Source organism: Drosophila eugracilis, unplaced genomic scaffold (genome assembly GCF_018153835.1).
Source record: "Drosophila eugracilis isolate 14026-0451.02 unplaced genomic scaffold, ASM1815383v1 contig_1213, whole genome shotgun sequence".
In the NCBI taxonomy this organism is placed as follows: Eukaryota; Metazoa; Arthropoda; class Insecta; order Diptera; family Drosophilidae; genus Drosophila; species Drosophila eugracilis.
This window is the reverse complement of record NW_024572000.1, coordinates 1-12957: the sequence shown is the minus strand read 5'-3', so window position 1 is coordinate 12957 and position 12957 is coordinate 1. Positions and strand designations below refer to the sequence as shown.

The 12957-nt window shown below is 40.3% G+C and overlaps 1 protein-coding gene across 1 annotated transcript; it reads right to left on the bottom strand.

Annotated features, from left to right (window-relative positions):
- Positions 1 to 280: 280 nt before the first annotated feature.
- On the bottom strand, positions 281 to 4824 carry LOC121530206 (Golgi-associated plant pathogenesis-related protein 1-like; the record flags this gene model as incomplete). Its single annotated transcript, XM_041818851.1, has 4 exons — positions 281 to 481; positions 4286 to 4373; positions 4428 to 4654; positions 4717 to 4824. Coding segments are annotated over 4 exons (624 nt in total), but the record flags the coding sequence as incomplete, so codon positions are not given.
- Positions 4825 to 12957: the final 8133 nt, after the last annotated feature.

Here is a 12957-nt window from a genome sequence, read left to right as displayed (position 1 = left end):
TAGAATGCTCAAATTGTTGGTTTCTTTTGGGGATCCTGGAGAGGTGATCGTATCTCTGAACTATTTTAATATTTCCCCCCAGCTGCTGAAATTCAAATCCAAATCGTCGCGGCTGCTTTTAACAAACATCCCAACTAATAATGGCAAGGAAGACAATGCGACGCCTGCTTGGATTCCGCAGCTCCCCAGTGACGACCCCGACTCCAACTTGGTTCCAGAAGAGGGGCTGAGACTGCCTCGAGACAGTCGCACATTGCCAGACAGCGTGTCTCTGGTTGCCTCATTTATGCAGCAGATCGGCAGCAGAAGGTCCTCGGCTTTGGCTTTCCGACTCTGACTCTGACTTTGACTTGGGAGTTTGACTCTGGCTGCGGCTTGGTTGTCGAACAATTTCTTCGACACCTTTTTTGCCGCCGCCGCTGCCGCAGCTCTTGGGGATCTGCATCAACATCTCCCTGGCCATCGCCATCAGCATCTGCATCTGTGTGAAAAATGGAAAGCCCTTTTTGGCAATTCCTGACGCCCGTCGGTGAGTGCAGATGATGTCCCTGTTCCTGTCCCCACATCATCGCTCAGAATTACAGGTTAACCTTTATGGTAAAGGTCCTTGGATTTATAGATCTTGGATACTTCAACATCTTTCCTATACAATCTTTGCTTTCTTCTTAGCGGAGTGGTAGATTTTTAATGATTTTAATACATATTTTAATACTGCTTAGATACTCAGTTCGTTGTAGAGAAGCTTTACTGTACTGTCACTTACACAGGCAAGTTTTGTGGGCCGCCAGGGGACATCAAAACGGAATAATATTTATGATCATTGCGATATTTTTGTGTTTCTCCGTGGCCGCTTTTTGCTTTGTTTTCCTTCTTGTCCATCTGTCAGCAGTGGACCGAAAGAGTGGACCTGGTTCGCGGATGGGTCTGTGTCCTGGTCGAACTTTTGCTTTATGTGCCACGGAATGCGTTGCCCCGCCACCGCCTCCGGTACTGTGGCACTGATTTACCGATATGTCATTGAGGGATTCAATGCGATTCACACGCATTCTCCAACGGGTTCAGAATTGGAATTGTCACCCTTTGGATCGGATTTGAATGATTCGCGCGGCTCGGGCACAAAGGCCTCGAAAGATGATGCATAAATCTGCATGCCTAACTGGCCTTCTTGGAATTTATTTTTGCAGCTTTTGATAGACACTAAATGTTTGGGGTTATGAGTGAAGAGCAGTTCCTCTCTGAGGGATTTGAGGTGTATTATGAAATGTTCAATGCAACTATAGATTATGATGCATTAAGCATTAAGCATTATCTGCGCTTCATTTTCCAGTTCCATTCGTAGAACTTTTTACTCCGTCATCACCATTCTAAAGGCCTTGTATAATAGAAAACCTTGTTCCATCTCTGCTCATTGACTCTCTCAGCTGAAACTGTCACTCACAGGTCGAAACTCCTTCGCCTAGGGCTAACTCACATGCATCCCACAGTATATTTTATTCTAAAAGGCAAACTTTCAAGGACCCCATGGGGTTTCATTATGCAATAATGTGTGAAATCGCACAAGGACCTTTTCCAAGACCTCTTAGGGTGGCAGAGGAAAGCCCTCTTTCTTTCAGTGAATGTCAAAAACAATATTATTACTCGTCAAAGTGGCACAAATTTTTATTGAAAATTTATAATTGAATGGCGCAGCTCACCTGAGGCTTGGCCACGCCCTCTTAAGTTCCCCCACGCCCGCTATTTAATTCCCCGTTGAGTTGGCTTTTGTAATTGAATTTGACGTTCGACTGTCGCGTGTTCCATTTGTGGGTGTCTCCTGTTGACTTGCTGTCATGTGGTGCGGCAAGGGCGTGGCACCCTCATATATACATATATATATATATAGTTATATATATAACATATTTATACTCTTTGGAAAGAAAGACTCGAGAAAGATTTGGCGAAAATATCTAATTGACAAATATCCGAAGTGGATGGCCAAAGACAGAGCTTCGAAATTAACAAAACAAAGCTACACTGAGAGAAAGCAAAACTGAAGTAGTTATATAAGCCATGAAAGTGCCACACAATTCTCATGAGTTTCTTTCTCTGCCTGGAGTTGGGGGTGAATCCATTCTGATTTTGGGTGCCTTTGGGTGGCATTTAGTGGGTCAGAGGGTGGCTGTGGTGCTGGCAGGCAATAAGTAACAAAATAATTGAACAATTATGTCCAAATGTCCGCCTGCCACTCATTATGATAGACAAAACACGGCGTCCAACTGACGGGACCTGATCCGCTGTCCATCCCCGTCCTTGTCTCCGCCACTCGCCCGCTCTCTTTCTGCCCCGCTATCTGTGTCCTTGTCTCTGGCCTAAGCCGAGCGTGGAATGACATTTATAATTACCTCGGGGTATTTGGGGAATAATTTGCCCGTCCATCGCATATCCCTCTCCACCCTGCCAACGTCCTTCTAGCTAATGGCCGAAAAAGAAAGAAGGAAGGCAGGAAAACTCCGATCCAGATTTCCCCACCCACCGCTACACCCACAGCCACACCGCAAGGCCAACACCCGCGATGACCACAGCCCAGGGCTTAATGAGCCGGATTTCGGGCCAAGGAACAGACCAACCAAAAAGAAGCCATCATCAGCAGCTTTTGTTCATCTTTTTTTTTTCCATCTGGCGTCCTGCTCTTTTGCTTTGTCCGCGCTTTTCCTGTCCTGCCAACTGAAAAATGTTATTGGCCGCAATTTATATGAAAACTGTGCTCACGTACCACATTAACCCCCTTGGATGCCAAATGCTGGATACTGGATGCTGGATGCCGGATCGAGATCCCTGGCAGCAACAATAACTCGCCCCCTCACAGTGAACAGTGAAAATGAGCAAATTTTCTAAATGAATAAACTTTGCCAGCAGAGCAATGCCGAAGTGAAGGCAGAAAGGAAAAATTAAGAAAATAATAATCCTATCATAGCGACTAAAAGATACCTAGTCTGAAGGGAAACATTATCAATCGAAATTGTTATTAAATAGCTTAGAAATGTTAAATAATATTTATTTAAATGTTTTATTTTGGAATGTTAATGAAAAATGTGGAAAAATCTTGTTTAAAAGCAAACACTTTCCGTTCAGGAATATACCCTGGAAACTTGGCAAAGGCGGACAAAGGCCACAGTTCAGCATCATCTCCCATTTCTACCTCCCATCCCAGAGACTGGAGAGATAGAGAAATATTACCGCCCTTCGCACGGGGGTTGGACCATCGTCCAGCGACATCTTGGCTGCTACGTGGCCAAGTGGCAACGTGGCTAATTCTTCCATGAGCTCGCAAAAATTAAGAAATTAAAAAATTGCCCTGCCCTGCCTGCTGACGGTGCGGAAAATTCGTTTGGCTGTTTTTGGCATTTTCCAGAATTGGCTGGCAGCACTTGAATAATTGCATTCCTTCGATGATATTAGTCACCCGGTGGATGCAGACACACACACACACACAGAGAGAAACAAACAGCTTCAGATACTCATTTATGTAATTGTTTATGTGGAAGAGATATATCTTCTTGATTAAGGGATATAGCTACTTGACTTTAAATGCCCAGCTTAAATAATAAGGTAAAGCAAGGCTTAAGGTTAAGTTGGTTTTGTGACTAAGCTGGGGGAAACAGATTATGACGCTAATAGAAATGTTTTTTATAAGAAAATACTCTTTGTAACCCATTAAATTATTGATAAATCTTGGGAAACAAACCCATTTTCCATTGAAGACCTGCTTCGAAGGCCTTCTGAACAACATCCTGTTTCTTATCCAAATCTTTGCCAATTCAAATTGGATCACAGATATGGAACACGCTCTTGATTAGCCAACTGGCAAAGTTAACTTTTTGCATTTGAGCATTGGCCATGGCTAACAGAAAGTGGGTGAGCTGCCAGGACACGTCCCAAGGCAACTGGATATATCGTATGAGGTATAATTAGGCGGGGAACTCAACTATGAACCAGCCCTCGAGACCCAGACGGTTGTTTATTGGGACAATCTGTCCGTGTTCATCATTAAATAATAATCAGTGGGCCAGAGGGGGCAGGGTTCTATGCAGTTTAATAGTAATTTGTTACGCCTAAACGTGAGCACGCGCTGTGCGGTCACCTCACCACCTCCCTCCCTAATCAGTGCCCAAACCCTCATCCACCTGGTAGGGCAAAGGCTCTACACTGGACACAATTTAGACGGGAGAAAACCCTTTATGCTTGGTTATTTTATTAATTAATAATAAGTTATTACTTGTATAAAATTTTCTTTTACTGAAGTTACATCTTTTTGAGGAGAGACGTTCTGCCAGAAACCGTTCGGAACGTTGCCAGCGGGATAATAGTTACACACGACATGAATGGCATTGCCCCTTTAAAAGATAGTTAATAGAAGGACTTTCTTCTCTTTAACTCAGATATATTACCTTCTGGCAATGCCAACACCTAAGTAAGTGGAACCCTTCCACACCAACTGAGTGAAGTGCCCGGTGGTGTAACTAAACACAGGATAGTTCCAATTATAATACATAATCTCTCTGTACCATGAAGTCACAGCCTCTGATCCTCCTAGACTGGCCCCTGAAGAAAAGAAAATATTCTCCCCAAATCCTGCTTTTTGGCTGTGGAACATACTATTTGTGGCTGACAAATACTAAATAAATGGAAAGATCTCTTAGAAGATTGTCTCGGATGTTCGACTTAAGAAGTTCTTACCTGAGCCCACTGGGTGGCCATCTGACTCATCCTGGGATTCAATATTAAGGGCGGAGCACCATGCATCCCGCGATAATAATTATGGGCCTCAAGCACTCTTTGCTCAAACTAAAGTTTTAAGATAAGAAATTGCATAAGCATTGATATCAGAACTATTTTTTATCACTTAACTTCGTGCCTGTATGCCTGCAAAGTTTTCAGAAGAACCACTGATAGTAGAAATATTAAGAAGCTTCCTGAAAAAAGGTTTTTGAAATATTTTTAAACTTGTTTTAAGATTTTCTATAGTTTTATATATTTAAACACTTTTTTAACACCAATGTCACTGCACCTCTAACTCCCATTTTCCTGTTTTAATGATTAATTTTGAAAATTCAAGTCAAATTCTTATTTTCTTTGTTATTTTAATAATAATATTTATGAACTGTTGCTGCCACTTGTTTGTAAAAAACTGAACTCTTTCGAACTTGGCAAGGGCTTTTATCTTACTTTCTTTAAAGAGGTTTATTCATCTAATGGACGTCATGTTTCAGTGGAAGTTCTGGCCGCTGTTTTCTTGTTAATTTAAGAAGTGATTTAAATGTGTTGAAAAGGGAATTTCCAAAACGTAAACAACAAGAATGAACTGAGCGATCTGATAATAAAAATATCGTACCAAACTAAGGCCTTAGTTTTTCTGAGTGTACCATTGTTCTCCTTTTATAACTAACTGTAAAACTAACCGCAAGGCACACGCAAGGGGTCGAGGCGGGATGGTATGATGGGAGGACAAGGACCCAACCAGGACACCAGGATCAACGTTGAAGTTGGAGGCATTTCGTGACTTTATGGCTTTCGTGTCGCGGCAGTCAAGCCTGTCAGCTCCTGCTCCTTGATTGACTTGGCCAGCGATCCAAGGGTGGAAGGGTGGCAGTCGGTGGCATTCAGTGGCCTCGGGGGTGGAGCCACCCTTGTTTGCATATTACTTAATGGCATTTGCACTTGAAGTGTGCCAGAAATTACCTGTCCGCTGGCAATTAACTTTTTAACTCATTTCTGAAACTGTTTGCTCGCAATGCGGTACACCCAACTATTTTCCTCAACCCCTTTGGAAAGGACTCTACACTGATAGAAATGGAAATAACATTATTTAAAAGCAACCTTCTTGAGAAAGTTGTCTTGAAAGTATGTCTTAGTTTCTGGGTAATTACTGTATTGAAGTGAATTTTTTTTTTAGATTATATAAAGACAGAATTATAAATTTAGAGAAAGAAGACAAATTTTCAGTGTCTATTTTGTAGCCCCTTCTCCGCGAGTCTAACAAAAGTTTTGGCTCATAAACACGAATGGCTATAGGAACGCTTATGGCGAAAGTTTTCCTGGTTGGTGTTCATCCAAGGACCAAGGGGCTGCGATCAATCAACCCCACCACGGGCAGTCAACACTTTCGAAGGTCCTCGATTAGAATAAGCCTCCTCGTCCTCCACCCACCACTGGCCACTCACACCCACCACCCCGAACGGTAGGCCAATCTGTGCATATGTTAATTCAAGTGGAATTAATTGTTTCCGGTGTTTAAGTTTTTCCGCAAAGCAAATTCTCATTCATTGCCGGCGTCTTGGTGCCTCGAATGCGGTTAGCCCAACTCCTGCCCTCCCATCCCCAGGAAACATTTGCATGCCAGGAGCTGCTGGCCAAGTTCCCTCAACGCCCTCGTTTCGGCTTGGATGGATTTTTGACTTTTATATTTGATTTGAAATGTTGTGGTCGACTTTTGTTTTGTTGCCACTTAATGAGGCCAGCCGAGTGGAAGCAATTTCTCCTCGGCCATGCACGGATTCACTGAGATAGGGAGTTAGAAGTCCTGGTCTGCTACTTCAAGAAGGAACTTTTTTTGAAAGAAGCTAAAGGAGCTAGCTTAGCAAAAAGAGTGTGGAAATGTGGTAAGAAATCAAAGTAACTAGTTTTATAGTTACTGATAAGATATATACTTTTCTCATAAATAAAAAAGAGGATAAAAGGGGAACTGTCCCAATCCCTCGTTGGAATTTTTAATTAGTCTGCATTTATTATAGAAACATCCTCATCGAAGCTTTTGGGGTAATTTCCTGCACACACATCCCTTTGGCCAGTGCAGCATTCCTTTGATTCCACTTCATCCTTGTGCATTTTTCACATTTCGCCAATTTTCCAACGCGACCCTCGTCGACGGCGATTGGAAATTGTGATTGATTCCTGTGAGTCTGCAGTTTGATGTGTTTTTAATTAAACTTTTACAGATATGCATAAATACTTGGTTGGAACAAAAGTAAAACTGGAAAGAGAGAAGCTATGAAAATCTCTATAAAAATCCATCTGCCTTTATTGAGTTTAAATTTAAGTTTTTGTGTCAAATTAAAAGTAAACAACATATTCATTAATCTCACATCGCTGCTTGCCATAGATAGGGTGAATCCGTTATCCTGGTGAGGACATCCCTTTCGAGGAGCATCAGTACAACCCCCGACATAGTTTGCCAGTCTTGTTTGCACACATGTCATACGAGGCATTTTTGTGACAAATCGCTGACAGAGTGTTAATAACTGCTGCAACATGAACCCATCGAAGTAACCCCGGTGGCATGCAAAAAAACGATGAAAGGAACTTGCAACCGGAATACAATTGCTATTTCCTTTGTTAGAGGGCACACGATGACATCTCAATAGATCACTGCAGATGCATCCCTCCAGATTAGGTAATGGGTATCAAACCAGGCGGGAAGATATTGTATGCAAGTTAACTGGTGCGATCAGCAAATCAGATAAATTGACATATGGCCAGAGACATCGGATGATACGCTTGGCTTTAACTTGAACAAAAAGGAACAAAATGCCAGATTTTTACATGAAATACTCATTTTGATCGAATGATATCAGCCTATACTTTAGAATCTGCATATTGCATAACTTTATAGCTTCTGCTTGTGTTTCCCGTTTCTTAAGAAAATGAGTTCAACATTTCTTTAATCGGTTATCTGCATAAAAATGATTAAATGATGATTCCTAGTAAAGCAAAGTGTGCTGTTATTTTCCCACTAAACTTCATTTTCCCTTCAAGCTTAAAAGTTTGCTATGAAAAATGTTCCCCTTACCATTTAAAATAGATTAAAAGCCATTTTTTTGTTGGCCTTATTTCCACGATTCAGCTAACAGGCCATTCACGGCCTAGTTTAATTTAATCTCGAACGAAACAAATAACTCGCTGGAATAACTAACTGATGGACATTTATTTTAATATTCTCCTGGTGTACAGAAAGGTGGGTCGAATCTGGACCCGATGGATCCCCATTTTTCCTGGGGCGATTGATGAGCGGATGTGGACGTTTGGCAGTTGGCAATTTCGCAATTGAAATGCAACGTTGATTTTGATTTGAGTTGCAGAGTTATTGAGGCGCAGTCTGCCTGGTAAGGGGGCTGGGAGGATGGGCTGCTGTTGCAGTCGGATTTTTTATTGCAGTTATTGACACGTAACAATTGCCGTGAGCCCCCGCAATTCCCCAGGATCCCTGCCCCAAATGCCACGTCGACATCCGCTTTTTTTAACCCAGCATTTTTCTGGCTGCCGGTTGCTGCTGTCGATTTTTGGCGTTTCCGTTTCCGCTGATATTCAATTTTGTTTGATTGCTGTCGTTTTTAGTTGAACGATTTGTCCACTTCTCGGGCGATGTTTACATTGAAAGGCCTCCAACGCGAGGCCATATTTCAGACAGGATTCCACCCAAAGACCCCTCCCATTTTTAACAGACTTCAATGCGCCTGGGAATAATTGTCGGATCTGAAAGGCCCATACGAACCTGAGGTCCTGGCATGTATTAGCCGAAATTATGAACGCTAAGCGGATTACATTTAACACGATTCGCCGGAGAGCAGGTCGGGTGTCCGGAAAGAAATGGAGTCGCGTGCCGTGCTCCGTAATCCGAGTAAACGGAGAACGTGTCGGGGCTCAGCTCTAATTATGAAATTAAATACAAATTAAAAAGCCCTTTTGAAATATGTTGTAATATTAACGAAAGGCTGCATGGCAAATTCAAGTGGCAAGCTGGTGGAGTTTCAAATTGCAGAGCTTCCTATCCAGGCTCATCTCATCTTGCTGCCGTTGCCATCGTTTCCCCATCATACGTTTAGCCTTCTCTACTCTTGGAGTTTGAGCTGATTTGTTTACCCAATAATCCAAAGGCACTTCGTCATTGTCGTCATCATCAGCAAAATGCTGATCGATTTAGGAAGCTCTTTAACAGTGGTTCTTATATATTTTTTAATATTATTAAATATATTTTTAAACCTTTAAAATTAGTATATATATATAGTGAATATTTATGTATGAATTTCCATTTTCTTGTCATTATTATTCTATATTTTCATGCAGTTTTTAATAGCTCCCATCACACTGTGCAAAGCTGTCAAGATTCCGCTCATCATTCGCCCCATCATTATGCCTAACTTTTGGCAACCAAAACGAGACAAGTCAAAACGGGGGCGTGGCCGGAGGCTTTGGTTGAAAAGAAAGAAAAACATATTATTCAATATTTAAAAGTTCGCCTTCCTTCCGGCGGAACTGCCTTCCGCTCGAGTTGATCGATGACGCTGCTTCAGCCGGTTGATGTAACTTCTGCCCGGGCTGTTCATCCCTCGACAGCCCATCATAGCCTCACCTTACACCCCAACTGGCGAAGCCACCACTTGGCATGATAAATTTAATTCCGCTTCTATTTTGATGGCACTTGTCAATTCAAATACTTTTGTCAGTCTCTCTCTACGATTTCATTTTTTTTTTTTGTTCGTTTTTTTTTATTCATTTCCATTGTAGAGCTTTTCCTTTTTTGTTTTTGTTTTCGCTAGAGAGCTAAGGGCTCTTCAGCACCAGCCACGCCCCTTTGCCCACCGCATTTTGTGCGCAAAAGGCTGTGAAAAGTTGAAGGATTTTGACGCATTAGAGTGCTCCCCCAGGAGCAGAGGTTTTCCAAGGTTGTGGGTGGGGTGGCAGGCGGGCTTAGGACACCTGCAAGCAAATGAGTGTGCTATTTATTGCAGCAGCACATCCTAATGGATGACGAGGTGTCTGGGATTGGAAGATGACTTCAATTGCCTGTCACAGTTGGAAAGTTTTCCGGCATAAAATATATGGATAATAACAAAATGCTTTTCTTATCAGTAAAAATATATATAAGAAAGTGTATATGTAATTTAGTTCAGAAGCGATAAAGACCTTAAACATTTTTAAATAAGGTTTTTAAACCAAAACAAGTGCCTCAGTCGTGGATAAAGTCCAGTGCAATAGAAATAGCTGACTAGGCCATGTAACAATAGTTGTAGCATACTTTTAGGTAGTTTTTTTTTTTTTTTTTTTTTTTTTTAAACAGTTGATATTTATTCAGGATTAACAGGTATACTGCTACCTATGTGGCAGCTTGAGCAGGTTTTAAATATAGGGGATAACAAAGTGTTGGTATAAAGGTTACAATACAAATACAATATTTCTATTCATTAACAGCTTAAATTACATTACATTACATCAGACTTCAAAGGTGTTACATATATCTTAACGGGAGATCGTGTGGGTGGAATCTTTTGAGTCTTCTCCTTCTTGGTCTCCAAATTAGCCTCTTCGCCAGGGAGTTAGGATGATTGCCAAGGCGTCTGAAGTAGCTTTCAGCATGCGTTCGACAAACATCGCCTGTCATTGGGATTTGTAGATCTCTTTCTATGTCTCTGGTTCTCATGTACCATGGGGCATTACAAATCGATCTGACAATCTTACTTTGCGCTACACGTATTTTGTTTAAGTTCGACTTAAACGCTACGCCGTAGACCTGTAGTGCATATTTCCAGATTGGACTGATGATCGATTTGTAAATTCGTACTTTGTTGGACAAAGAAAGCTTATTTATTGCCGTGAGTAGCCAGGACATACTTGCTGCCTTTGAAAGCACTGACTGCTTCACCATTGTTGTAAAAAAAAAGGGCCTCTAACACCATAAAATTTTACGAAAAATCTGAAAAAATTGGACTTTTTGAAGATTTTACCAGTTCGACAAGGAAATTTAAATACGAACTAACCAAGATATAACATTCCATGATGCGATCATCTTTGGCTTTGTAATGAGGAAAATACTGATATTTTGAGACTCAAATCGGGACAGAGCGATTTTCGCAGTTTTGGAAAGGGGTAACATCATAAAATTTTACGAAAAATCTGAAAAAATTGACTTTTTAAGTGTGGTACACAGTTCGACGGGGAATTTAAATACGAACTCAACAAGATATAACATTCCATGATACGATCATCTTTGGCTTTGTAATGAGGAAAATACTGATATTTTGAGACTCAAATCGGGACAGAGCGATTTTCGCATTTTTGGAAAGGGGTAACATCATAAAATTTTACGAAAAATCTGAAAAAATTGACTTTTTAAGTGTGGTACACAGTTCGACGGGGAATTTAAATACGAACTCAACAAGATATAACATTCCATGATACGATCATCTTTGGCTTTGTAATGAGGAAAATACTGATATTTTGAGACTCAAATCGGGACAGAGCGATTTTCGCATTTTTGGAAAGGGGTAACATCATAAAATTTTACGAAAAATCTGAAAAAATTGACTTTTTAAGTGTGGTACACAGTTCGACGGGGAATTTAAATACGAACTCAACAAGATATAACATTCCATGATACGATCATCTTTGGCTTTGTAATGAGGAAAATACTGATATTTTGAGACTCAAATCGGGACAGAGCGATTTTCGCAGTTTTGGAAAGGGGTAACATCATAAAATTTTACGAAAAATCTGAAAAAATTGACTTTTTAAGTGTGGTACACAGTTCGACGGGGAATTTAAATACGAACTCAACGAGATATAACATTCCATGATACGATCATCTTTGGCTTTGTAATGAGGAAAATACTGATATTTTGAGACTGAAATCGGGACAGAGCGATTTTCGCATTTTTGAAAAGGGGTAACATCATAAAATTTTACGAAAAATCTGAAAAAATTGACTTTTTAAGTGTGGTACACAGTTCGACGGGGAATTTAAATACGAACTAAACAAGATATAACATTCCATGATACGATCATCTTTGGCTTTGTAATGAGGAAAATACTGATATTTTGAGACTCAAATCGGGACAGAGCGATTTTCGCATTTTTGGAAAGGGGTAACATCATAAAATTTTACGAAAAATCTGAAAAAATTGACTTTTTAAGTGTGGTACACAGTTCGACGGGGAATTTAAATACGAACTAAACAAGATATAACATTCCATGATGCGATCATCTTTGGCTTTGTAATGAGGAAAATACTGATATTTTGAGACTGAAATCGGGACAGAGCGATTTTCGCATTTTTGAAAAGGGGTAACATCATAAAATTTTACGAAAAATCTGAAAAAATTGACTTTTTAAGTGTGGTACACAGTTCGACGGGGAATTTAAATACGAACTCAACAAGATATAACATTCCATGATACGATCATCTTTGGCTTTGTAATGAGGAAAATACTGATATTTTGAGACTCAAATCGGGACAGAGCGATTTTCGCATTTTTGAAAGGGGTAACATCATAAAATTTTACGAAAAATCTGAAAAAATTGACTTTTTAAGTGTGGTACACAGTTCGACGGGGAATTTAAATACGAACTAAACAAGATATAACATTCCATGATGCGATCATCTTTGGCTTTGTAATGAGGAAAATACTGATATTTTGAGACTCAAATCGGGACAGAGCGATTTTCGAATTTTTGTAAAGGGGTAACATCATAAAATTTTACGAAAAATCTGAAAAAATTGACTTTTTAAGTGTGGTACACAGTTCGACGGGGAATTTAAATACGAACTAAACAAGATATAACATTCCATGATGCGATCATCTTTGGCTTTGTAATGAGGAAAATACTGATATTTTGAGACTCAAATCGGGACAGAGCGATTTTCGCATTTTTGAAAAGGGGTAACATCATAAAATTTTACGAAAAATCTGAAAAAATTGACTTTTTAAGTGTGGTACACAGTTCGACGGGGAATTTAAATACGAACTAAACAAGATATAACATTCCATGATGCGATCATCCTTGGCTTTGTAATGAGGAAAATACTGATATTTTGAGACTGAAATCGGGACAGAGCGATTTTCGCATTTTTGAAAAGGGGTAACATCATAAAATTTTACGAAAAATCTGAAAAAATTGACTTTTTAAGTGTGGTACACAGTTCGACGG